This window comes from Oryctolagus cuniculus, chromosome 19 (assembly GCF_964237555.1).
Source record: "Oryctolagus cuniculus chromosome 19, mOryCun1.1, whole genome shotgun sequence".
NCBI lineage: Eukaryota > Metazoa > Chordata > Mammalia > Lagomorpha > Leporidae > Oryctolagus > Oryctolagus cuniculus.
Window position 1 is genome coordinate 32,951,017 of NC_091450.1, and position 26,484 is coordinate 32,977,500.

At 54.1% G+C, this 26,484-nt stretch overlaps 2 protein-coding genes across 25 annotated transcripts in view; one reads left to right on the forward strand and one right to left on the reverse strand.

Moving 5' to 3' along the window:
* LOC100346422 (ATP-binding cassette sub-family A member 17) overlaps positions 1-11,958 on the reverse strand; it is a 102,788-nt gene extending 90,830 nt beyond the window's left edge. For 5 of the 19 annotated variants that reach the window (XM_051836206.2, XM_051836204.2, XM_051836205.2 and 2 more), the window contains exons 1-2: positions 11,727-11,958; positions 10,286-10,373 (exon numbers count right to left, since the gene is read on the reverse strand). In XM_051836206.2, coding sequence (XP_051692166.2) covers positions 10,286-10,292 — 7 coding nt within the window. In that variant the 5' untranslated portion in view covers positions 10,293-10,373; positions 11,727-11,958. The other 14 variants (XM_051836207.2, XM_051836202.2, XM_051836194.2 and 11 more) reach the window with 11 other exon arrangements.
* A 157-nt stretch (positions 11,959-12,115) lies between these two features.
* LOC100345135 (phospholipid-transporting ATPase ABCA3) overlaps positions 12,116-26,484 on the forward strand; it is a 41,752-nt gene continuing 27,383 nt past the window's right edge. Inside the window, exons 1-7 of one of the 6 annotated variants that reach the window (XM_070064105.1) lie at positions 12,154-12,412; positions 17,529-17,683; positions 18,958-19,162; positions 21,981-22,057; positions 22,141-22,405; positions 22,913-23,040; positions 23,989-24,154. In XM_070064105.1, coding sequence (XP_069920206.1) covers positions 22,004-22,057; positions 22,141-22,405; positions 22,913-23,040; positions 23,989-24,154 — 613 coding nt within the window. In that variant the 5' untranslated portion in view covers positions 12,154-12,412; positions 17,529-17,683; positions 18,958-19,162; positions 21,981-22,003. Of the gene's footprint in view, positions 12,133-12,153; positions 12,413-17,528; positions 17,684-18,957; positions 19,163-21,886; positions 22,058-22,140; positions 22,406-22,912; positions 23,041-23,988; positions 24,155-26,484 lie in introns of those variants that run through there. The other 5 variants (XM_070064106.1, XM_051836186.2, XM_051836188.2 and 2 more) reach the window with 5 other exon arrangements.

The window sequence follows — 26,484 nt, forward strand, 5'->3', positions numbered from 1 at the left end:
ATTACCACAGACAAAGGACATTTTATACTTATGAAAAGGCCAAATCATTAAGAACATATAACAACAATCAATATACACACATCAAAGAATGGAGTACCCAAAATAAATAAGCAAATAGTGACAGAATAAAATAGAGAAATAGTGATATGATAACAACTGGAGAATTCAATAACGGACAGAGATGAACAAAAGATCAATAAGGAACTAGAAGACTTGAACGACAGCACAAACCAGCAAGATTTAAAAGGTTGTATATATAAAGCTGAAACCCAAAATAGAAAAATAAACATTGTTCTCAAGTACACAAGACCATTCTGTAAGAGAGATCACATGTTGAGCCACAAAACAAATTTTAATAAATTTAAAAGGGGATGGGCATTTGGCACAGCGGTCGCTGCTTGGGTCTCCTGCATCCCACATTGTAGTATATGGGTTCAAGCACTGACTCTGCTTCCAATTCCAAACTAAATCCAAAAAGCACATGGTATTAGTAAATCCTTTATTACTATATACAAAAGTCCTAAAGCTGTAGATCTGTAATTAAGAGTAATTTTAGAGGCTGAAAGCCAAAAACCATACTACAGACTGGCAAGAGCTTCTGTGGACCCTAACCTATGGCAAAAGGCAGGCGCGAGAACACACGTGCGAGAGAAGGATCACATCACAAGACAGGGTGCTGAAGAGCAGTTGTGAACTAGCTGGAGTCCTCTGTGGGTGCAGGGCCCAAGCACTCAGGCCATCTTCTGCTGCTTTTCCAGGCCCATTAGCAGGGAGCTGGATTGGAAGTGCGGCAGATGGGACTTGAACCAGCCCTCATCTGTGATGGCAGCATCGTAGGCAGCAGCTTAGCCCACTGCACCACAACGCAGGTCCCCATAAAATAATTTTTTAAAGAAAAAATACATTAACATGACAAAGGGCATTGATGATGGACACACAGCTAACATCATACTTAATGATAAAATACTAAAAACCTTCTCCCTAAGGTTAGGAATGAGAAACAAGATACCTGCTTTCACTTTGTACTGACTCTCCTAGCAGAGCTACTAGGCAAAAAAAAGGAAACAGGAGGCATATGAATTGGAAAGGAAGAAGGAAAACTATTTATATCTGCAGATTAAATACACATGCACACACCAAAAAACTAGAGGAGCTAATAAATAATTCAGCAATTTCAGAGTACAAGAAAAAAGTAAAAAAAAAAAAAAGTTGTAATTCAAAAATTATCAATGACAATCACTTAAAGAAAATGGCCAAGAAGCACCATGTGAAAGAGGCTCGCTATTGGTTATCAGAGAAACACAAATCAAAACCAGCAAGATGCTACTTCACACCCACCAGGACGGCTTAATTAAAACAGTGGAAAATAAGTGTTGGCAGGGACGCAGAGAAGTTAAAACCTTGCTGCATTTTTTGGGAATGTAAGAGGGTACAGCTGCCATGAAAAACAGTTTGGCAGTTCCTCAAAAAGTCAAACAGAACAACATACAACCTAGGAATTCCACTCCTAAGTATACACAAAAGAGAAACACAAACATATGTCCACACAGAAACTTGGACATAAATGTTTACAGCAGCATTATTCACAAACTATGGAAACAGCAGGCACGCCCATCAGCAGATGAAGGGATAAACAAAGTGTGGAATATACATGCCACGGAACATTACTCTGCCGTAAAAGGGAAGGACATACTGCTCCGTGCCAGCCCTGCCTCTTGTGGGCTTTTGAGAGTGAACCAACAGATGGGAGTTGCACATGCTCTCTCTACCTCTTGATAAATAGAGCGAATGCAATCATACATTTATAACACTATAGCTGCAATTATCCTCTGTGACACATAATACCAAAACTCAGTCACTTATAACAACAAGCATTTATTTCCAGCTCATAGTCTGCAGGCCAGCTGTGGCTCTGCTGTTTTTCTTGTGATTAGCTCAACTTGGCTTAAGGTGTTGTTTTGGGATGAATGTGTTTGTCCAAAATATACGTGGACAAATATACTTGGAATATACTTGGAGGCAAGGCTTTTGAAGAGGTGGCAAATTAAAAACGAGGCTACACTGAGGATTAAGTTGCCAAAAAGTGAACTCTGGGAGAAAGAGTAAAACCACAACACTATGCATGCTGTCAAAAGTTAAAACAGTAAATGAAACCTCCATTCCTACACAAATTTGTAGCACATACATTTTCCAAGCTCAAACTGCAGTTCAACACTATTTGTTTGTTTGTTTTGGACTTCAATCCAAGTGCAAAGGAAATTTCCTTATTTCAAAATCCATTTCAGGAGCCAGAGTAGTGCTGTAGCGGGAAAGCCACCACCTGCAACGCTGGCATCCCATTTGGGTGACAGTTCATGTCCCAGCTGCTCCACTTTCAATCCAGATCCCTGTTAATGGCCTGGGAAAAGCAGAAGATGGCCCAAATGTTTGCACCCCTGACACCCATGTGGGAGACCCAGATAAAGCTCTGGCTCCTGGCTTCCGCCTGGATTAAGCCTGGCCATTGTAGCCATCTCGCAAGTGAAACAGTGAATGCAAGATCTCTCCCTATCTCTCCCCCCTCTCTCTGTAACCCTGACTTTCAAATAGACAGATAAATCTTTTCTGAGAAAAATCATTTTAAAGTGTAATTGAAGAGCCTCCATTTGCCTTTCAATTAGAAGTGACTAATCTGCAGGGTAATTACATGGCAAAAGGTAAACACCAGAGAACAATCTAGCATGAGTCTGCATTCTTTCAGGTCACGTGTACTCACTTAAAATCATGTGTTCATGGGAAACTCAGTTATCTCACATAGATCAGCACTAACCAACTAACATGCATAATCAGGTTTAATGACACAGAATATTAACGTTGAACCTCAGTTAAGTAATATATCATCCCTACAAAGGAATTCCATCATTTTTCCTGGTAGATGTATACATTACTAAAAAATTATATTCTATTGTTGTTTATTGAATTTTATAAATAAAAATTTTATGGAAGCTTGTTTTGTCTCTTGCTATGTAATTAACTATGCAATGTCCTAGACTGCCTCCTGGCATGCAAAACCTAAAACATTTACCTTCTGCCCTTTATTGAAGGCCACAGATTAATGGAACAGAATAGTGAGTTCAGAAATAGACGGTACATAAATATGACCACTTAACTTTTGAAAAAGGTTCAAATTGTTGGCAAAGAATAGTAATCTTAAGAAATGTGCTGGGGCCGGCACGGTGGCTCACTTGGCTAATCCTCAGCCTGCGGTGTTGGCACACCGGGTTCTAGTCCCAGTTGGGGTGCCGGATTCTGTCCCGGTTGCTCCTCTTCCAGGCCAGCCCTCTGCTGTGGCCTAGGAAGGCAGTGAAGGATGGCCCAAGTGCTTGGGCCCTGCACCCCATGGGAGATCAGGAGAAGCACCTGGCTCCTGGCTTCGGATCAGCACAGTGTGCCAGCCGCAGCGGCCATTGGAGGGTGAACCAACGGAAAAGGAAGACCTTTCTCTGTCTCTCTCTCACTGTCCACTCTGCCTGTCCAAAAAAAAAAAAAAAATGTGCTGGAATAACTACACATCCATGTTTGAAAAAACAAAAACTTCAAACTAATATCTCAAATGATCATACAAAAGTAATGCAAAGTAGATAATAGACTTAAATCCAAAATCTAAAACTATAATAAAACATCCAGAAGAAAACACATGAGAACGTCTCTGTTAACGTTTCTTAAATATGCCATCAAAAGCTTAAAAGACAAGCTGGCTCTGTGGCGTAGCAGGTTAAGCCTCCGCCTGCAGCGCTGGCATCCCATATGTATAACTAGTTCGAGTCCTGGCTACTCCACTTCCAATCCAGCTCTCTGGGAAAGCAGTGAAAGATGGGCCAGGTGCTTGGGCCCCTGCACCCACATGGGAGACTCAGAGGAAGCTCCTGCCTCCTGGCTTCAGATATGCCCAGCTCCAGTTGTTGCGGCCATTTAAAGAGTGAACCAGAAGATGGAAGCTCTCTCTCACTCTCACTCTCCCTCTCTCTGTCTGGAACTCTGCTTCTCAAATAAATAAATATTTTTAAAAAGTTTAAAAGAAAAATTGGCAAGAACTTACCAAAATTAAAAACCTTTGCTCTGGGGTCGGCACTGTGGTATAATGAGCTAAGCTTCCGCCTGTGGCACAGGCATCCCATACGGGCACTGGTTCATGTCCCAGCTGCTCCTCTTCTGATCCATTTCTCTGCTATGGCCTGGGAAGGCAGCGGAAGATGGCCCAAGTGCTTGGGCCCTGTACCGCATGGGAGACCCAGAGAAAACACCTGGTTCCTGGCTTTTGATCAGCTCGCTCTGGCCATTGTAGCCATTTGGGGAGTTAACCAGCAGATGGAAGACCTTTCTCTCTCTCTCCCTTTCTGTTTATAACTCTATCTTTCAAATAAATAAATAAATCTTAAAAGTTGAACTAGAATATAGAACTCTCAGAACTCAACAATATGGGGGATGGCGTTGTGGTGTAGTGGGTAATGGGTGCTAGTCTGAGTCGCAGATCTGCACTTCCAATCCAGCTCCCTGCTAATGCCCCTGGGAAAGAAGCAGAGGGTGACGTGCTTGGGCCCCTGCACCCACGTGAGAGACCCTCATGAAGCTCCTGGCTACCAGTCCAGCTGTTGTAGCCATCTGGTGATTGTATCAGACGATGGAAGATTTCTCTCTCTCTCTCTCTAACTGTCTTTCAAATAAATAAAATAAATCTTTAAAAAGAAAAACCTCAACAATAAGAAAATGAACAACCCATTTTTTTATTTTTTAAAGATTTATTATGTATTTGAAAGTAGAGGTCTTCTATCCACTGGTTAACTCCCCAATTGGCGGCAATAGTTGGAGCTGTGCTGATCCAAAGCTAGGAGCCAGAAGCTTCTTCTGGGTCTCCCACGTGAGTGCAAGAGCCCAAGGATTTGGGCCATCTTCTACTGCTTTCCCAGGCCATAGCGGAGAGCTAGATTGGAAGTGGAGCAGCTGGGACTCAAACTGTAGCCCATATGGGATGCTGACACTGTAGGCAGCGTCCTTACCCGCTACACCACAGTGCCCTCCCCAACCCAATTTTTAAAAATGGGAAAAGATCTGAAGTTGTTTCACCAAAAAGAATATATACATGACAAACAGGACCATGGAAAGACACTCAACATCATTAGTCATTAGGAAAATGCATATTCAAACCACAATAAAATACTCCCACGTAACTGTAAGAATGACTAATACGCTGTCTAAAGCACTGGGGTAGGTACAGAGCAACTGGAACTCTAGATGTTGCCAGTGGGAATGTAAAATGGTACATGCACCCTGGAAAACATGTTGGCAGTTTCTGATAAAGCTAAATATATGCCTATCATACAACTCAACAATCCCATGCCTAAGTTTTTACTCAAGAGAAATGAAAACTTATTTTTACACAAGAATCTGCACATGAATAATTACAGAAGCCTTTACTTGTAATTACCAAAAACTGGAAGCAAACCAAATGTTTTTAACTGATGCATGAATCAATAAATCGATGCATTCATTTGGTGGAACTCTATTCAGTCGTAACAGGAATGAACTACTGATTTACTTAATATCCATGAATCTTAAGTGCATTAAGTAAAGAATGCCAGACAAAAGATCACACACTACATTATTCAATCCACATGGTATTCTGGAAAACACAAAACTGTAGGGACAGAGAAGAAAATGCTTGCTAAGAGGTGGGGGGAAAAGGACATCACAAGAAAACTTGGGGGATGGTGTCTGAATTTGGTTGTGGTGGCAGTCAACACAACTCTGTATTTGACAAAATTCATAGCAGTGCAACCAGATGGAGTGAATTTTACTATATGTAAATCGAAATTTTAATGATTAATTTTTTAAGTGTTGAGAAAATTGGCTAACTCACTCCAGCAAAATAAATATCAGATAGATAAGGATTTAAACATATAAAATATAATTATAAAAGCACTGTAAAACAAACTGGGTAAATATTTTTATATTCTTAGTGTTGGAACAGTTTTTTTTAAATAAACATGACCCATGACCTGAAAACTATAAAGAAATAGACTAATAAATCTAATTACATAAACAGCAACAACTTTCCTTTGAAAAAAGCCAAAAGAGAATCCAGGGAAAACACCTGCAACACACCTGTTATTTTGAGCCTGATCCCACCGTCCACCACGACTTTCTCAAACACAGGAGAGAGGTACAAATGTCCAACTTACATATCTGAAAACTGCAGGATAAAAATAGAGAAAACCATTTATGAAAACCATAAAATAATGCTATATATCCATAGGATAATCAATACATGGGGATTTCAAATAAGTTCATGGAAAATGGAATTAAAAGATAATTTTGATGCAAAAAATTTTGAATCCATGCATATAAGGGATCTTCAAAAACCTCATAGAAATGCCTATTATGAAAAAAAGTAGGGACCAGTGCTGTGATGTAGTGGACTAACCCTCTGCCTGCAGCACCGGAATCCCATATGGGCACCGGTTTGTATCTCAGCTGCTCCTCTTCTGATCCAGCTCTCTGTTATAGCCTGGGAAAACAGTGGAAGATGGCCCAAGTCCTAGGGTCCCTGTACCCTCGTGGGAGACCCAGAAAAAGCTCCTGGCTCCTGACTTCGGATCAGCTCAGCTCCAGCCATGAGGACATCTGGGGAGTGAACCAGCCGATGAAGGACTTCTTTCTCTCTCTGCCTCTGCCTCTCTGTTACTCTAGCTCTCAAATCAATATATAAAATCTTAAAAAAAAAAAAAAAAAGGCATGGGGGCTGGCGCTGTGGCTCACTTGGCTAATCCTCCGCCTGCGGCGCCGAAATCCCATATGGGCGCTGGGTTCTAGTCCTGGTTGCTTCTCTTCCAGTCCAGCTCTCTGCTGTGGCCCGGGAAGGCAATGGAGGATGGCCCAGGTGCTTGAGCCCTGCACCTGCATGGGAGACCAGGAGGAAGCACCTGGCTCCTGGCTTCAGATCGGTATAGCTCCAGCCGTAGTGGCCATTTGGGGGTGAACCAATGGAAGGGAGACCTTTCTCTCTGTCTCTCCCTCTCACTGTATCTAACTCTGTAAATAAATAAATAAATAATCTTTAAAAAAAATAGGCACAGGTTTCAAAATTTTTTCAATAAATTTATCTTTCAATTTCATTGTCCACAAACCTCGTGAAGTACCCTCACATATGTATGCAAATAAACAGAAAAATGCTAAGAAGTGTATTTAACAAACCTATGACCATGGAGAAGGTTCAAGGAAGAGGATGGTGGTCATAAAAAAAACTTTGGTTTGACTTATAGTTTGAATTTTTCAACAAGCATGTATCATGTAACACTTGCTAGAATTAAAATTGAGAATGTGTAACTGGTTCATATAAATAATTTCCTTGAATTTTATAAACAGTTCAAAAGCTAAGCAAAATAACCATATTTTTAAGCAAGTGAGTTGGTTTAGACAAATACAATTATGACACAACTTATAGTTTCTGCCTCACTTGAATTTTTCACCAATAGAAATCACTGTAGGGTATTCATGTTGTTCCTATTTTATACAACTTATAGCTTATATTATTTGCCACATCCTTGCTTCTTTTTTTTTTTTTTTTTTTTTTTTTTTTTTTTTTTTTTTTTTGGACAGGCAGAGTTAGACAGTGAGAGAGACAGAGAGAAAGGTCTTCCTTCCGTTGGTTCAGCCCCCAAATGGCTGCTACGGCCAGCGCGCTGCGCCAATCTAAAGCCAGGAGCCAGGTGCTTCCTCCTGATTTCCCATGCGGGTGCAGGGCCCAAGCACTTGGGCCATCCTCCACTGCCCTCCTGGGCCACAGCAGAGAGCTGGACTGGAAGAGGAGCAACTGGGACAGAATCTGGCATCCCAACTGGGACTAGAACCCGGGGTGCCGGCACCGCAGGTGGAGGATTAGCCTAGTGAGCTGTGGTGCAGGCTACATCCTTGCTTCTTTTTTTTTTTTTTTTTTTTTTTTTTGTTTTTGTTTTTGTTTTGACAGGCAGAGTGGACAGTGAGAGAGAGACAGAGAGAGAAAGGTCTTCCTTTGCCGTTGGTTCACCCTCCAATGGCCGCCGCTGCAGCCGGCGCACCGCGCTGATCTGATGGCAGGAGCCAGGAGCCAGGTGCTTTTCCTGGTCTCCCATGGGGTGCAGGGCCCAAGCACCTGGGCCATCCTCCACTGCACTCCCTGGCCATAGCAGAGAGCTGGCCTGGAAGAGGGGCAACCGGGACAGAATCCGGCGCCCCGACCGGGACTAGAACCCGGTGTGCCAGCACCACACAGGAGGATTAGCCTATTGAGCCACGGCGCCGGCTACATCCTTGCTTCTAACAATATATTGCTGAGTACTATCACCCTATTAAAGAAAGAGTTTTGTTCATATTTTTATTTAAAGTTTCATCTGTCATAGAGGAAGCACACAGTGAAAGTTAAACTGATTTCAGCATGTGTTTTGTGAGATGCTGTAAAACACATACGTTTTGGGTCCGGCACTGTGGTGTAGCGGGTAAAGCCGCCACCTGCAGTGCCATCATCCCATATGAGAGCTGGTTCAAGTCCTGGCTGCTCCATTTCTGATCCAGCTCTCTGCTATGGCCTGGGAAAGCAGCAGAAAACAGCCCAAGTCCTTGAACCCCTGCAGCTGTGTGGGAGACTGGAAGAAGCTCCTGGTTCCTGGCTCCGGATCTGCTCAGTTCCAGCCATTGCAGCCAATTGGGCAGTGAATCAGCGGATGGAAGACCTCTCTTTCTCTCTCTGCCTCTGCCTCTCCATAACTCTCTCCATTTATCTGTATTATTAATTCAAATAAATAATCTTAAAAATATATATTTCATTCATGTTTTTATCCTTAGCACAGAAAGTAATTTTTTAAAGATTTATTTATTTGAAAGGCAGAGAGTTAGAGAGAGAGAGATCTTCCATCTACTGGTTCACTCCCCAAATGTCTGCAACAGCCAGAGCTGAGCTGATCTGAAGCCAGGAGCTTCTTCTGGGTCTGCCATGCAACTGCAGGAGCCCAAGGATTTGGGCTATCTTCTATTGTTTCACCAGGCCATAGCAGAGAGCTAGATCGGAAGTGGAACGGCTGGGACTCGAACAGGTGTCCACATGGGATGCTGGCACTGCAGGCAGCTGCTTCACCCGCTACACCACAGTGCCAGCCCCTCAGAAAGTAACTGATAGATCACTTATGCAGCCCTTGCTTTGTGCCAAACACCTTTCTAAGTACTTAATCCTTACAATTCTAGGAAGTGGGCACTATATGTATGATCCCCGTTTTACATAAGGAAACTAAGCTACAAAATAGTAATTTGCCCGAAGACATTAAAAGCTGAACTTCAGTCTGAGGCAGTGTGGCCAGAGTACATAAGCAGTTTTAAGCATCACTATATAATGCCTCTTAGTCACTGAATGAAGGAATATGTGTGCAGCCATTAGTCTAGAATTCATCCCCGAATTATAACATCATTCCTGTGGAAATAATCAGAGAAGTCCTAGTCCCAAATGCTACACTGAATACCAGCAACTTGGGCACTGGTATACAATAGACAGAGTCATAGATTATAGATAGTATTTGTGGTCCTTTGAAAGAAATTAGGAGCTGCCAAACTGGCTTCAATAAAACATAAAATGTCATAAAATATATAATATATACACATCATTATATTTATATATATATATATATATATGTCAATTGGTGTAATAGCTAGGTCCTCTACCTTTTGTAAAGCTATAGGATTTGTGTCGCCATCCACTATAGCTTTCGCTACTGATTCTGAGGAAAGACATACTTGAGCCCTGGTAACCTCAAGGGGTATACTCAGCAATGTCCTGGCAGACTTGATTATTTGCAGTATACTAATGTGATTGAGAATTCAGGCACCACGACGTGTTAGGAGTCCAGCAACCTGAACAGTCTCAGCTCTCCTGGGTGACTGAACAAATTATGATCATATATACTATATACTCAGCCCCCACTTAGAGAGGGAGCATCTAGCTTTTTTTTTTTTTTAATATTGGGCATTGAGTCCAATTTGATGACTTTTTCACTAGCTGCTAAAGGGCATCAGAAGGGTCCAGCTCACTGTAGGCAACAATTTTTAACAGGAACCCCGAGCCGGAAATCTGTGTACCAGCCACCTCTTTGCTGGTGAGCTCCAGCTCCCCGCTTAGACTGCTTATACTAATGTCGGCAGCAGAGTTGAGAACAAAGATACAAAAGTAGTACTCTTTGCAGCTCTTCATCTAGGAAATACCCTTTTCCAGTAACCTGCCTCTCACCTTTCATCTAAGCGAAATTCTGAGTCCGACAGCTTTGTTCCTCCATTTGGTTATACACAACTGGAAAGGCTGGGGAAAACTTCAAGTTCTAACCAATCCAAGTTGGAAATCACAAAAACAGGTTTTTTGGGAGGAAAAAAAAAAGATTGAAGAAGAGGCAAGGTGAAGAGAAAAGCCAGTCAGTGGGCCAGGGTCACACACTCTGGCAGGGCCCAGAGGACAGGGTCTGGGGACATGGGCTGTGCAATCTGTGACCGAGGGGGAAACGTTTTTAAGGTGTTTGCTCCCCTCCACCCATCCGGTAACTGCCTTCGATGATCTTTTTCCCCGCATGCTCATGAGACAGACTAGTCGGAAAATATTCTATCATGTATTTGGCATTTATGTGCCAGGCATTGTGATAAGCAGTTAAACAGGCATTTGCTCCCACGACCCTCAAAAACAAAAGCAAAACCCTCCAGTATTAGTATTAGTATTAGCATTATATTAGTATTAGTATTAGTATTAGTATTAGTATTAGTATTAGTATTGTTACCGGTTGAAATCTAGGGATAAGGACATGGAGCTTCAGACAGGTGACACGACACCGCCACACCAGTCCGGGCAGGCCCCCCTGACTCCGTTTAACAGGCATTTGGCTGGAACCTCCCCGCGCCAGGCGCCCTGGGACCCGGGACACCCCGGGCGGCACACACAGCCCCGTCCTCGGCGTCCGCTTCGGGGCCCACAGACCACCACGCAAGGTAGCGCAGGGCTACAACAAAAGGGGCACACGCCCGCACCCCACGGCCCGAAGGAGCCCCAGGAGCGGCGGGGCGCAGGCCGCCGGCCTCTCACCGGGGGCGCGACTCGGCGTCGGGTCCGGCGGGGAGCGGGGACCCACTGGACCCGGTCCGCGGAAACTGTTGGCCGCGCGCTGCCCAGCTCTCCGTCCGGCGGCCCCACCCGCCCAGCCCCCGCCACGCCCGGGTGACCCCGAGCCCCTGAGGCTGTGGCCTTTGACCCCGTCACGCGAACCCCCCGCCCTCCTACCTGAGGTGACCCCGGCGTGCCCCCCCTCTCCTGAGGTGACCCTGAGTCCCTGAGGCTGTGGCCTTTGACCCCGTCACCAGGAACTCCCCGCCCTCCTACCTGAGGTGACCCCGGCATTCCCCCCCCCCCGCCCTCCTGAGGTGACCCCGAGCCCCTGCGGCTGTGGCCTTTGACCCCGTCACCAGGGACCCCCCCCCCGCCCTCCTACCTGAGGTGACCCCGGCGTGCCCCCCCCCGCCCTCCTGAGGTGACCTAGACCCCAGGCCACCCCCGGGACCCCCTGGCCTGAGGTGACCCCAGCGCCTCCCCGACCCCCCTGCAGCCCGAAACTACCCCCGGGACCCCCTGGCCTGAGCAGACCCCGACCCTTTGGGACCCTCCTGCCTGTGGTGACACCACGCGGCCACACCTGGGGATGCCGGACCGCCCCTAAACCCGCGGCCAGCCCGGAAGGGCCGGATCCAGAGGGTTCCTCGCTGTCCTTAGTGACAAGAGTAACGCGCCAGGCCACGCACAGACAGCGAGGAACGGGAAACGGAAAAACGGCCCAGAGGCGTCAAAGTTCTGTTTCGGAAGCACATGTAGGCCAGCGAGTCCTGCCGGCGTCCGCCTCGCCGCCCGTGTGGGCTTCCCGGGCGTCCCGCGCGCCGCGCGCCCCCTGTCGGACACGGGCGCGGGCGGGGCACTACGCACGCGCAGTTGAGTGGGTGCGAGGGAGCCGCGTACCCGCAGGGAGGACCGAATGCGCACGCGCCGTGCAGCGCGCCCCCCTCCGGACGGAGGGCAGGCGCGGAGCACTGCGCAGGCGCGGGTCGGTAAGGCTGAGGCGGCTGAAGCTGGCGGGGGTGGTCCGGCACCTGCAGGGGCGACGGTCTGCGCACGCGCGAGCCGGCGCTCCTCCTGCAGGAGCGGAGCCGCCCCGTGCGCCCGCAGGTCGCTGGTGGCAGGTGCCTGCTCTCCGGCGGGGCGGCCTGGGCGCTGTCACCGCCGGCCGCCGCAGCCCCTGCAGGGCTGGAGCAGAACCGGGGGTGCCGAGGGAGGGGACACTGCGAGAGGGCCGCGCGCCGGCCGCCGCCGCCCCGGCGCTGAGCGTCGGTGAGTGCCGCCGGGACCCCTGTTCGCGCGCTCGCTCCCAGGCTCGCGGCTCCGGGGCCGCGTCCACGCCCGGTCGGCTCTGCCCGCCCTCGTCCTCTCCCGCAGCCCCGCACCCCCGCCCCGAGGCGTCTCCCGCAGCCCCCGCCGCGCTGTTAGATTCGGGGCGCTTTGGGTGTGTCCACTTCCCTGCGGGCGCTGCTGCAGAAACTTGGTGCCCGCGGAGCCCTTTGTGCGTGCGGAGCCGAGAGGTGGACGAAGGCGCCGTCGCAGCAGGGCGCGGGCCTCCGCGCGCCGGGGGCTGGCATGGCGCCCGCGTCCCCGGCTGGGGCGAGGCGGGGCCGCGGGGACGCCCCGCTCCTCTCGGCGCAGGTGCCCGCAGCGGCAGGGAAGCGCCCCCGCCCCGCCCTGCCCTGCCGGACTCAGCCTGCGCCCGCCCGCCTCATTCCCGACGGTCCAGCCTGAGTGGCGTGAGTGTCCGCCACCCTCCCTGGGGTGGGCGCGGGCGGGGTGCGTGCGCCTACAGCTGGGGCTCTCTTCCCGGTGGGCCCCAAGCCCCAGAGGGCAGGGCCCGGTTTGGGCGCGGGGCTCCGGCAGGTGCACTGTGTGCGTTGTGTGGGGCGCGGCCCGCTGCGCCTCCTTGGGAGTGACACAGAGAAAGCTGTCCCTCCGAGGGCTGCTCTGTGCCTCCTGGCCTGTGGGCCAGGCTCTCCACGCGAGACAGGCACCGGGAAATGCTCGCGCAGCGAGTCACGGGGTCGGGTGCAGACCCGGGCGTGGCGCAGGGGTCACCTTCCTCTGGGTCCTCCTGAGCACCCGAAGCGTTTGAATCAGGAAGTTTTGCCCCTGCCTCTTGCACACTTGGGAAGACTCCGGCCGTTTTTGAAAGTTTGCCTCGTGGAAGCGTGAGAGAAAGGGGGGAATAGGTAAAAGTGCCGCGAGAATGCCCCTCACCCCACTTCTTTAAAAATTTACTCGAGACTGCTTTTCAGTTGCACACTTGGTTACTCTGACACACGGGACACCGGTTGCTCCGCCCGCCACGCTGAGACAGGACAGCCTTAGGAACGAGAGGGGTAGTGCCTGTGCCAGGCACCCCGGGGAGCCTGTCCTGACCTGGCAGGATGCAAGGGCCTGGGTAGACTCCTGGGCTGGCCTTTGCCCCAGCAGCCCTGCTTCCCAGCATGACCGGGGCCTGGTCTGTGGAGCCTGCCCCCGCGGACGGCCTCTTGGTGGATGGGGTCCTTGCCCCGGGAGCCTCAGGATGGAGCGGAAGGGACGGTCCATTCAGAAGGAGCCGTAATGTCGATGAGATCAGTGCCACAGCTCGTCCAGCAAAGTAGCTGTGGTGGCCACAGGTGGGGCTGGGGGGAGCAGCTTCAGCGACAGCACAAGGCCCCACCCCGGGCTGGATGTTAGACTCCCTGGGGAAATGTCCCTGTATCCACCCCAGAGCCCAGAATCTCCAGGGACCTCAGACTTTAGTTGTTGTTTTCCTAATTTTTATTGATCAATTTCCATTTTATTTGAAAGGCAGAGAGAGAGACAAATCTTCCAGGGGTCAGTGCTGTGGTGTAGCGGGTAAAGCCACTGCCTGCAGTGCCAGCATCCCATATGGGCACCAGTTCCTGTCCTGGCTGCTCCACTTCCAATCCAGCTCCCTGCTAAGGGCCTGGGAAAAGCAGTGGAAGATGACCCAAGTGTTTGGGCCTCTGGCACCCACGTGGGAGACCTGGCTGCTGACTTCAGTTTGGCCCCACCCTGGCTGTTGAGGCCATTTGGGGAGTGAGCCAGAGGATGGAAGACCATGTTTTTTTCCTCTATAATTCTGACTCTCAAATAGATGAATCAATCTTAAAAACAAGAAAGAAATCTTCCATCTGCTGGTTCACTCCCCAAATGCCCACAACAGCCACAGCTGGGCCAGGCTGTGGAGCCCGAGTTCCAGGAGCCTGGAACTCAATCTAGGTCTCCCACATGGGCGGCAGGGACCCAAGGACTTGAGCTGTGGTCTGTGTGTCCCAGGGTGCACACTAGGAGGAAACCGGAATCAGAGGTGGAGGCAGGGCTCCAGTCCAGGCCCTCTGATAGGGGATCCAGGCGGTGAATTGTGCAACAAGACCAGTGCCCAGGGCCTGGCGTTGAGAGTGGGCTGGGAAGTGACAGGCAGGTGTGTGTGTGTGTGGCAGTCCAGGCTGGCGGGAACACTGCAGGTCCACACCTTGTGGCAGAGAGAAAGGCCTGGGAGCCCCCATCCGTGCTGCCAGTGCCCCCTCCCCTGAGTGGCTCAGAGGCATTTGTGCACCTGGAGAGGTTTGGCGTCCACAGGCTGCTGGGCTGCTTCCCGGGAGCCTGTGGCGAGGCCTTGCTGGATACCGAAGAGCCACGTAACCTCCCCAGGGACGCCGATGGCCTCCTGACCTCATTCCCTGCGCCTGAAGGAGCTCCGCAGCCAGCAGGGCAGGGGTGGGGCTGAGGCCGCCACAAAGGTCAGGACGGTGGACGGACGGCAGCCCACGTTTCGTGGGACTCTCCCAACAGCCCCCCTTGGCTTAGGCCGGTCCAGCCTCTGCCTGAGGCATCACAGTAAACCCAGAGCTGGGGGTTCTGGGGGGACGGCGCCTCCGGCCGTGGATAGAGCCGGGGACCCTCGAGCTAGGTCCCCACCTGGGCCTGCCCCCAGGCTCTGGGGCGGCAGCTGCAGCTGGGATTTGTCCCTGCTCAGCCACACAGGGGCGGCTGAGTGAGCAAGTCGACCTGGGACTTGTCTCTGTGCACCTCCACGTATGTTACACGTGAGTCATAGTCGTGCAGTTGTCTTGATGTGTCGTGGACCTGTGGGCCTTTCAAAGGGCAGCGAGGAGAAGTCAACGTGAACAAACCCCCAGCGGGTCACCGGTACAAGAGCTGGCCTGCAAACCTGCTTGTCTGAAACAAAACCTTGTGGTCAAGTGCACCTGCTTTTTGTAAACTTTTTTTTATTTTTTAAGACCTTTATTTGAAAGGCAGAAGACAGGGGGAGAGAGCTTGCGTCCGCTCGCTGACTCCTCAGAGGCCCACAGCAGCACTGCTGGGCCAGGCCAATGCCACAAGGCAGGGACGGAATCCAGGTCTGCCATCCAGGGGGTGGCAGGGAGCCAACTCAGGCCGTCATCTAGTGGCTCCTGGAATGCATTCAGCAGGACACTGGGATTAGTGGTGGAGCCAGGACTTGAACCCAAGTACGCCAGTACCGGCTGCAGGTTTCCCAACCAGCAGCTTAAGCCCTAGGCCAGACACCAGCCCTGTACTGTTTTGTTTTTTTGGTTTTTTTTTTTGGGGGGGGGGGTTTGACAGGCAGAGTTAGACAGTGAGAGAGAGAAAGGTCTTCCTTTTCCATTGGTTCACCCCCGAAATGGCCGATCCGAAGCCAGGAGCCAGGTGCCTCCTCCTGGTCTCCCATGCAGGTGCAGGGCTCAAGGACTTGGGCCATCCTCCACTGCCTTCCCAGGCCACAGCAGAGAGCTGGACAGGAATAGGAGCAACCGGGACAGAATCCGGTTGGCGCCCCAACCAGGACTAGAACCCGGGGTGCTGGCGCTGCAGGCGGAGGATTAGCCTAGTGAGCCGCAGCGCCGGCCTGTTGTTTTTGTTTTTAAGATTTATGTATTTCTTTGAAAGGCAGAGTTACAGACAGGCAGAGGCAGAGAGACAGGTCTTCCATCTGCTGGTTCACTCCCCAGATGGCCACAACAGCGGAGCTGCGCCTACCTGGAGCTAGGAGTGTCTTCTGGGTTTCCCATATGGGTGCAAAGACCCAAGGACTTGGGCCATCTTCCACTGCTCTCCTAGGCCATAGCAGAGAGCTGGATCAGAAGTGGAACAGCTGGGACTTGAACCAGCGCCCATGTGGGATGCCGGACCTGCAGACCAGGGAGTTAAGCGGCTGCGCCATAGCGCCAGCCCCCCCCCCCCCATACTGTTTTTAACTGACTCCAGCCGTGATACCCTGTGGCATGTAAACTCCACCACTGTGTGAGCCACTGCAAGGAAACGTGTAGACGGGGACCCCCCACTGGGATGCTGCAGCCACAGACGCACAGGCCAGCAAAAGCACCAGGGCCCACCGTGTGCAGTGCTAAATATCAGCCATTTTTTCCCTTTTTTAAAGAAAACAGAGTTTTAGTGCCTGCACCCTGCCCGTCTGCCCAGAGATCACATGTTGGCCGCACCTGGGACGCATCCAGCCCCCTTCTCAGTACAGCACCTGAGGCCTTGGCCAGGTGGGCCTGGGTCCGGTCTTTCTGGCTCATTCCCTGCTGCCACCTCTGTGTGGAAGTTCCAACCGCACGGCACAGTTCGCTGTTCCCCTCACCAGCCTGACCACTGAGTTGCTCGTGGCTGGCACCCTGTGCCCACTCCTCGCCGAGCCTTCCAGGGCCATCCCTGTGTGTCACTGCTGCATGGGCGCCCAGAGTGGGTCCCTGTCCCCTCCAGTCTCGTGTGATACGTAGCTCCGGTCACAGCAGGTACACCTGCAGGCCGCACACTCTGGGCTGAGAATGTTAGCGTTTTCATGCCCACGTCTTTAGCCGGTGCCGGTCACACAGCAAGCACAGGGAGATGCCTGCTGAACGAGTTCTTCTGGGTGGTGTACCCGCAGCGTCCATGGCCACCCCCAGCAGATATTAGGATGCTTTCCCGGCCGAGGAGGCCGCCTGCCAGGCCGCGTGTTTCACGCCTTGGCAGCATGAGCAGAGCGTGGTTGGCGGTCTCCTGTGGCACTGGGACATCTGTCTGGGGCTCTGTTGAGGCCCCCCTTCCCACATACCGGCCTCTGGGCCTTGCATCTGTGGAGGGAGGCACACCTGAGCTCAGAACACAGCAGGACGTGTGCTGTGGTGGGGCAGCCTTGTGCCTTGCGCCGGGACCCCGTCCACGTCTCACTGGTCTCCAGGCCACTCGGCAGTGACCTGTGTGAAGCATTACCGCCACGCTGCTCCACACGTACAGAGACAATAACTTCGTATGGATGAGTACCTAGAGGGGTGGGCTCTTGGCCGGCAGCTGAGGTGCCGCTGAGAAACCCCTGTCCCACATCAGTGCCTGGGTTTGAGTCCCAGCTCAACCCTGATTCCAGCTTCCTGTGGATGTGCAACCTTGGATACAGCAGGTGATGGCTCAAGTACGTGGATCCCTGCCACCCTTCGGAGAGAACCAGATGGAATTCTGGGTTCCTGGCTCCGTCCTTACCCAGCCCTGACTGTTGGAGGCATTTGGGAAGAAAACCAGCAGGTGGAAGGTTCTCTCTCTCTCTCTCTCTCTCTCTGCCTTTCAAATAAAAGAAGATAAATATTAAATATTTTTAATTGAATGGGCACATAGAAATTAGAAGTCAAATTCAAGCCCACAATGGAGGAGAAAGCACACACACACAGAGGTGGAGGTGTTTGGCATTTCTCCAGTGGGCTGCCGAGCCGTGGCACCTGAAGACCAGGTGCCCACAGACTGGCACGACCAGTAGCTCTTAAGCCAATGGCAGTTACAGGAAAAACTGTTTTTGGAGGAATCCTGGCGAGCCGTCAGAGCATTCTCAGAGATTAGAGCCCCCGGTTTGCAGTAGCTCTGCGCCCGGCCAATTGCTCACCTAAAAACTAACGATGAGATACTTGAGGGCTTGAGTAATGTTTAATTTCTCAACAGTAAGCAAATAGGGCTTTCGGGGTGGGGGGGGTGATTGGCTTTCCCCTTCCTGACTGTGTCCCTGGGAGGCCTGAAGTGACCCCTCTTCAGAGGGAAGTTCTCGGAGGCGCTCTTGTGGGGCGGAGGGGCGGGGGGCGAGGGGCGGCCAGAGTCAAGCCTGCTTGCCTTAGAGTAGCGGCCAGGCCTGGATCGCGGCCATCCCCGCTTCCAGGGCCCCTGCTGCCCGTGTGGAGTGTTTTCAGACACTCTGACTTCCTTTTCCCATGTACATTTGCTTTCATGACCAGAGAGCTTTCCAGATTTTGTAATTCTGGGATTTCCTCTTTTCCGCTGCTTTTGCTCAAACAGCAGACGCAAGTAGAGTTCAGTGAGACTTAGCTGAAGCGCCACACACACGAGGCAGCAGGCCGGTGAGACGCCTGGTGCGGCGGTACAGCTTGCGGGCTGCGTGTTCCCTGTTGGTGTCTGATGTTCGGGGAGCCGTGTGTAAGGTTTTTACAAAGACAGTCCCTTTGAAGGCTCCACGGTGGTTAAGAACACACACTTGGCGTTTACAATGGGCCGAGGTTCAGATCCTGGCCCTGCAGCTTCCCTGTCCTGTCTCCTCGGGCCACAGGACTTCCTCTTGGTTTCTTCGTCTGGCAAAGGGGGTTGATGGCAGAAGCCGGGGCTGAGCTCTGAGGCTATGGAAGCGCGCTGCGTACACCAAAGCGTCTTCCGTAGCCGTGCACCAGGCGGCACCCGAGAGCTACCGCGGAGGCACCTGCGCTCCGGCCTGCCCCGGGTCAGCCAGCATGCTTGCAAGGGGAGAGATGCTTCCTGACCATTTTGCAGATGGCATGAACGTGCCTTCCATCTGCCCAAAGGTGACGGACAGTCATGCCGGGGAGGCTCCCGCCCCTCCTGATGCCCCTGGAGGCCTCAGCTCTCCCACACCCCTGGGCCACCCTGCCAGACTCGAGAGGCTTGCCGGCCCCGCCCCGGAGCCCTCTGCACGGGGCCGCCGCCTTCCAGACGGTGCTCGCATAACCCTGCAGGAAGACCCACGGCCCGAGCCTCTCCAAGATTCAGGTCAGTTCTGGACGGCGCGACTTGTGCCCTCCCCTCCCTGCCTGGGCCTGGGGGGGACAGGGTTCAGCGCCGAGGCATTTCCTTTCTCGGCCCGGCTTCTCTGCCCAGAGGCTTCTTTCTGGTCCTCCCTGGTGGAGGCAGGAAGCTCACCTTGGCCACACCAGCTGCCCGTCTGGACGGTCCCACCTGCAGCCATGGCCCCCTCCCCTCTTTGCCTGAAGCACCCCTGGAAGCCGTTCATAGCCACGGGCTGTGTGTGTCATCGGCACTGCTCGACTGCAGTCTCTCCCCCGTCAGTTCTAGAAGTGGGCTGGTTCATGAAGCTGCCACTCAGCATCGCTGCGTACTGTGTTAGCCTCCATTTCCGCACATTTGGACCATGTGGTTAATTAAAAGTCATTTTAGGCCGGCACCGTGGCTCACTAGGCTAATCCTCCGCCTTGCGGCGCCGGCACACCGGGTTCTAGTCCCGGTCGGGGTGCCGGATTCTGTCCCGGTTGCCCCTCTTCCAGGCCAGCTCTCTGCTGTGGCCAGGGAGTGCAGTGGAGGATGGCCCAAGTGCTTGGGCCCTGCACCCCATGGGAGACCAGGATAAGCACCTGGCTCCTGCCATCGGATCAGCGCGGAGCGCCGGCCACAGCGCGCCAGCTGCGGCGGCCATTGGAGGGTGAACCAACGGCAAAGGAAGACCTTTCTCTCTGTCTCTCTTTCTCACTGTCCACTCTGCCTTTCAAAAAAAGAAAAAGAAAAGAAAAGAAAAAGTCATTTTAAATTAATCTGAAATAATTCCTTGCAGTTGTGTCTTCTACCGACATTCACTGGCTGCTGCTTAAAGCATCCGTGTTTAAGTAGTCTGAGAGACACATCGACAGATGCATCTTATTTTTTTTTTTTTACATGCGGAGTTAGACAGTGAGAGAGAGACAGAGAGAAAGGTCTTCCTTCCGTTGGTTCAGCCCCCAAATGGCTGCTATGGCCGGCGCGCTGTGCCAATCCAAAGCCAGGAGCCAGGTGCTTCCTCCTGGTCTCCCATGTGGGTGCAGGGCCCAAGCACCTGGGCCATCCTCCACTGCACTCCCTGGCCACAGCAGAGAGCTGGACTGAAAGAGGAGCAACCGGGACAGAATCCGGTGCCCCAACTGGGACTAGAACCCGGGGTGCCGGCGCCGCAGTGGAGGATTAGCCTACTGAGCCGCGGCAGCAGCCCACTTCTTTTTTTTTTTTTTTTTTTTAAGACATTTATTTATTTGAAAGTCAGAGTTAGAGAGAGAAGGAGGGGCAGAGAGAGAGAGGTCTTCCATCCACTGGTTCACTCCCCAGATGGCTGCTATGGCCGGCGCGCTGCGCCAATCCGAAGCCAGGAGCCAGGAGCTTCTTCCTGGTCTCCCTGGTGGGTGCAGGGGCCCAAGCACTTGGGCCATCCTCTACTGCTTTCCCAGGCCACAGCAGAGAGCTGGAAGTGGAGCAGCCGGTACTCGAACTGGCACCCATATGGGACGCTGGCACTGTAGGCGGTGGCTTTACCCACTATGCCACAATGCCAGCCCCAGCTGCGTCTTTTTTAAAAAGTACTTATTTGAGAGGTGGAGAGACACAGGGAGCTGCTGTCCGCTGGTCCCATCCCCACCTGCCCATGAGCACTGAGAGCTCAGTGAGCCCTCACTGCTGCCCCCGGCTCTGCACTGACAGGGGTCTCCCGGGGGGACGTGGGCATGGGGGGCGGCGGCCTCCTCCGTGGCGCCTTACCTGCGAGGCTGACCGCCCGCCCGAGAGAAGTGATGCTCGCCGGCTGGAGCCAGCAGGGAGAGAGATCGCTTCTGTAAACAAACCAGCTCTGCCCCCAGCTCTGGGGCCGGCCTTTGCGTGCTGTGTGCCCTGCGTCTAACCGAGGGTGGCTTTTGGTCAGGGTTTGCCGTAGATGACCTGAACCTGGAACCCTCCACTCCCCAGGGCCAGGACACTGAGTGGGGAGGGGCTCATCTTTCCTGTGGAGCCCAGGAGTTGTCCAGGGTCCTGCCCCCACCCCCAGGCTGCACAGCTCTGTCTCTACGCCCTGACCTGGTGGAGCCGCCTCCTTTGGTTTCCTGGGCGCTGGGGGCTCTCCCTGAGCTAGTTCGGACCACCTCCTTCTCTCGCAGGTTAGCATCTGGCGAACCCCGGTTAAGTGCTCTGTCTAAATTTGGTGCTGTGGGTTTACCAGTGGAGGACGCCTTTATAAATCTAAATTCTGCCATCACTTGTGGTTGGTCATCATCTCTCAGCAGCTTTCTCCTCCAAATTTAAACGTTACATTCACACATCACGTAAATCGGCAAGCGTGGCTTAGTCCTGTGCCGGCACCACGCTGGTAACGGTGGCCAGAGCACCTGTCCTCAGACGCCAGCAGGACAAGGTGACCAGTCCTCCGCCCGCTCCTGGTCCCCCGTTCCAGGCCTGTGCGTCCGTCTCCCCCACAGCCCTCTCCAAGTCTTAGCTATCGCCACAGCTGGGACTCCCGGGCGGGTCTTGTTCCCCGGGGGTCTCTCAGTGGAGGATGGAGTGGTCAGAGACGGGACTCCCACAGGCTGGAGCATTTGCTGCTAGAGAATTCCTAGTGACCACAGACGGTGCCTGGAGAGTGAGGGTCAGAGGACAAGTCCCCCTCAGCGGTCACGGAGCGTGGTGGACTGCACATCGATAAGGAGCAGAGACGCCTCCAGACAGGCTTTTTGTTGGACTCCGCAGGAGAGGGGGCGTCCAGCGCTCAGCTGTCTCAGGAGGAGGTGAGAACAGACACGGTGCTTCCGTCGCGTGCCCACGCTGTCTGTCCTGGCTGCAGGCCGCCGTCCCCTGCTGGCGAAGATGGCCGTGCTCCGGCAGCTGGCACTGCTGCTCTGGAAGAACTACACCCTGCAGGTGGGTGTGGCCCAGGAGGGCGCTGGGCGGGGCACACGCGGGGCAGGACTGCTCCGTCAGCCGGGGGCTGCCTTTCCTTCCAGAAGCGGAAGGTGCTGGTGACCGCCCTGGAACTCTTCCTGCCGTTGCTGTTTTCCGGGATCCTGATCTGGCTTCGCTTGAAGATCCAGTCGGAAAACGTGCCCAACGCCACCGTCTACCCGGGCCAGTCCATCCAGGAGCTGCCCTTGTTCTTCAACTTCCCGCCACCAGGGGACGCCTGGGAGCTCGCCTACGTCCCTTCCCACAGTGACGCTGCCAGGGCCATCACTGAGTGGGCCAGGAGGGCGCTGGTGGTCAACATGAAAGGTGAGACCGGGGCACAGGGGTCCCTGCAGCCGCAGTGCCTAGCAACTCCTCTCCCGGCCGTGTCACCGTGGACCCCCGGGCACCTCTCTGTCCGACTCGACTCTCAGTTACGATGGGTTGGGGCCTGGCCAGCCGTCTGCCCAGAGCTGTGGGGGGCCAGGGAAGCAGTGCCTGGTTCTGGGGTGCGGCCGATGACAGCAGCGGAGACAGGAATCCCCAGGGATTCCTGAGCAGGCCCCAGCCAAGGGAAGCAGTGCAGCTGCGGGGGCAAACGCGGCCGAGCGCGTGGCCAGCCACCTTTTCTAGATGTGGCCCAGCTGTCGGCTTTGAAGAAGGGTGAGGGTTCGGGGTCGCCTGTCTGTGCCAGAGATGGCGGCTGGTTCAAGTCGTAGGGAAGGCTTACGGAGCCCTCAGAGATCTAGTTTCTGTCTGCAGAAGACCCGAAACTCCCAGGCCCCTCACGTGGACGGGCCGGGTGGGCAGCGGGCTCCCATGCTCTCTCCGCAGTCCGTGGCTTTCCCTCGGAGAAGCACTTTGAGGACTACATCAGGTACGACAACCGCTCCTCCAACGTGCTGGCCGCCCTGGTGTTCGAAAACGAATTCAGCCACAGCACGGACCCCCTGCCCCTGGCGGTGAGACTCGCGCTGCACCCGCCCTGCTCTGAAGTTGTCACACGGGTCATCAGGGCCTCAGCCCCCTCCCCGGGGCCGGTCCCCCTGTCCAGGCACCAGGGCCTCAGCCCCCTCCCCGGGGCCGGTCCCCCTGTCCAGGCACCAGGGCTCAGCCCCCTCCCTGGGGCCAGTCCACCCTGTCCAGGCACCAGGGCCTCATCCCCCTCCCCGGGGCCAGTCCACCCTGTCCAGGCACCAGGGCCTCAGCCCCTTCCCCGGGGCCAGTCCACCCTGTCCAGGCACCAGGGCCTCAGCCCCCTCCCCGGCGGCCAGTCCACCCTGTCCAGGCACCAGGACTCAGCCCCCTCCCCGGGGCCGGTCCCCCTGTCCAGGCACCTCTGTGTGCATGGGAGTAAACGTGAGACAGTCCTCTGGGTCCCACAGTGCCACCTCGATCCCTGCTGAAGGGGGCCTGATGACATTCAGCCTGGTCCGGAACAATCTAGAAAACCTGTCGGCCTGTACACACTGCCTTTCCACCCCTTTGGGTCCCTTGTTTACAAAAGGTTTTCCGTCTCCAGGCCTCTGGGTAGACTTGAGTAGGACGTCAGTCTGACCCAGAGGAGAAAGCAAAAGGAAAGACCTTTTTTTTGGTGCCTGCCTGGCAGCACTGAGATTGCAAAGCTGTCAGTCCCATCTCGGGTGGGGCGGGGGGCCCCAGTGATCCTGAGCAGGGGCCATCAGCCACGAGTCACCCGTGAGTGCGTGTTGTTAGGTGTCCCAGCGGTGTCCCGAGGGCTTCCCCCGCCCCGCATTCCAGGCACCTGGGACCTGCGGTGTTCTTGGGGGGGTGAGTTCAAGGTGTGACAGCTGTGGTGATGCCCCCCACCCCGACTTCTCCCGCGTTTGAGCAGGCGTCTGCTCCTCGGTCTGGAGCTCAGAACGCGCGTTGTCTGTCTGTCTCTGCAGGTGAAATACCACCTGCGGTTCAGTTACACGCGGAGAAACTACATGTGGACCCAGTCAGGCACCTTTCTCCTGAGAGACACCGAGGGCTGGCACACCAACTCCCTCTTCCCACTGTTCCCGAACCCGGGACCGAGGGAGCCTGCGTCGCCCGACGGCGGAGAGCCCGGTGAGAAGCGCCGGGGCACTGTCTGAGGGACGGGCCGCCTTCCTCTGCAGGAGCACCTGCCTTGCGGCCTGGGGAGGAAGAGCATCATGGATTGGCTCCTGGGAGTCTCGGATAACTCCGAAAACAGCCCGGGCTGTCTCCCCTGTCCTCCAGCGAGACGCTGGCGTCTCGGGTTTGAGGATGCTTTGGCTGGCGCCGAATCTTCTGGACCTGGCTTTGCATATCTCCCTCTCCCCCTGGCCGCCTCTGTGCACAGTTTCAGGGGCTTTTTAAGCTCCGCAGTCCTCACGTGTCTGACCCGTGGTTCAACCCACTGAGTGCGACTTGACTCTGAGCTGCATCTGGGCTGCTCCGGCACCCCGGCACTGCATGCGCTGCCCTGCCTGGCCTTGGCAGGCGCTTGGTGTGGTTGCCTCCTCTGAAGCTCGGTGTGTCTTGGAACCCAGCCAGGGAGAGCCGGGAAGTGACCAGGACCCGGCGCAAGAAGAAGCCCCTGGGCCGTGGCCAGCTGCAGGCTGTGGTCCAGGGTTCAGGGCGTTCTGAACTGGCCATTCCAGTTGTCTGGAGAACCCGTCTGGCAGGCAGCAGGGTCTGTGAGAGGTTTCAGTGGAGGGTGCACGAACGTCCTTCGTGGAGCAGCGTCTGAGACCTTAAGCAGGGGGGAGGCAGAGGGCGCTGTTCAGAGACGTCAGGGTCTGTCCTCGGGCTGACGTCCCACAGCAAGACCTCAGACCCTGAAGAGGGCCAGGCAGGGTGTGAGGTCTGAGGCACCCCAGAAGGCCCCAGACAGGTCCCCAAACCCAGGGCTCAGGACGGACCGTGTGCAGCTGTCCCTTGGGCCACTTGTGGCTGCAGCAGGAGACGCTGGCTCCTGAGCCCCGGGCTGGGCTGGGGGCTCCTCATCCCCCTCCCGTTAGGGATAACTTCCAAAGCTTAGAACACGTCGGAAGACATCCCCAGGGTAAAGGCTGGCAGACTTCAGAGCAAGCTCAGAGTTTTCCAGAAGAGAAGAAGCCGCAACTGGATCTTAGAGCAAGGGGAGACCAGGGAGACCTGTGGCAGGTGACGGAGGCGGGCAGACGTCTTGTGATGGGGACTCTGGATCTAGAGCAAGGGGAGACCAGGGAGACCTGTGGCAGGTGACGGAGGCGGGCAGACGTCTTGTGATGGGGTCTCTGGATCTTAGAGCAAGGGGAGACCAGGGAGACCCTCTGGCAGGTGACGGAGGCAGGCAGACGTCTTGTGATGGGTCTCTGGATCTTAGAGCAAGGGGAGACCAGGGAGACCTTGTGGTAGGTGACGGAGGCGGGCAGACGTCTTGTGATGGGGTCTCTGGATCTTAGAGCAAGGGGAGACCAGGGAGACCCTGTGGCAGGTGACGGAGGCAGGCAGACGTCTTGTGATGGGGACTCTGGATCTAGAGCAAGGGGAGACCAGGGAGACCTTGTGGCAGGTGACGGAGGCGGGCAGACGTCTTGTGATGGGGACTCTGGATCTTAGAGCAAGGGGAGACCAGGGAGACCCTGTGGCAGGTGACGGAGGCGGGCAGACGTCTTGTGATGGGGTCTCTGGATCTTAGAGCAAGGGGAGACCAGGGAGACCCTGTGGCAGGTGACGGAGGCGGGCAGACGTCTTGTGATGGGGTCTCTGGATCTTAGAGCAAGGGGAGACCAGGGAGAACTTGTGGCAGGTGACGGAGGCGGGCAGACGTCTTGTGATGGGGACTCTGGATCTTAGAGCAAGGGGAGACCAGGGAGACCCTGTGGCAGGTGATGGAGGCAGGCAGACGTCTTGTGATGGGGTCTCTGGATCTAGAGCAAGGGGAGACCAGGGAGACCCTGTGGCAGGTGACGGAGGCGGGCAGACGTCTTGTGATGGGGACTCTGGATCTAGAGCAAGGGGAGACCAGGGAGACCCTGTGGCAGGTGACGGAGGCGGGCAGACGTCTTGTGATGGGGACTCTGGATCTAGAGCAAGGGGAGACCAGGGAGACCCTGTGGCAGGTGACGGAGGCGGGCAGACGTCTTGTGATGGGGACTCTGGATCTAGAGCAAGGGGAGACCAGGGAGACCCTGTGGCAGGTGACGGAGGCGGGCAGACGTCTTGTGATGGGGACTCTGGATCTTAGAGCAAGGGGAGACCAGGGAGAACTTGTGGCAGGTGACGGAGGCGGGCAGACGTCTTGTGATGGGGACTCTGGATCTTAGAGCAAGGGGAGACCAGGGAGACCTGTGGCAGGTGACGGAGGCGGGCAGACGTCTTGTGATGGGGTCTCTGGATCTTAGAGCAAGGGGAGACCAGGGAGACCCTGTGGCAGGTGACGGAGGCGG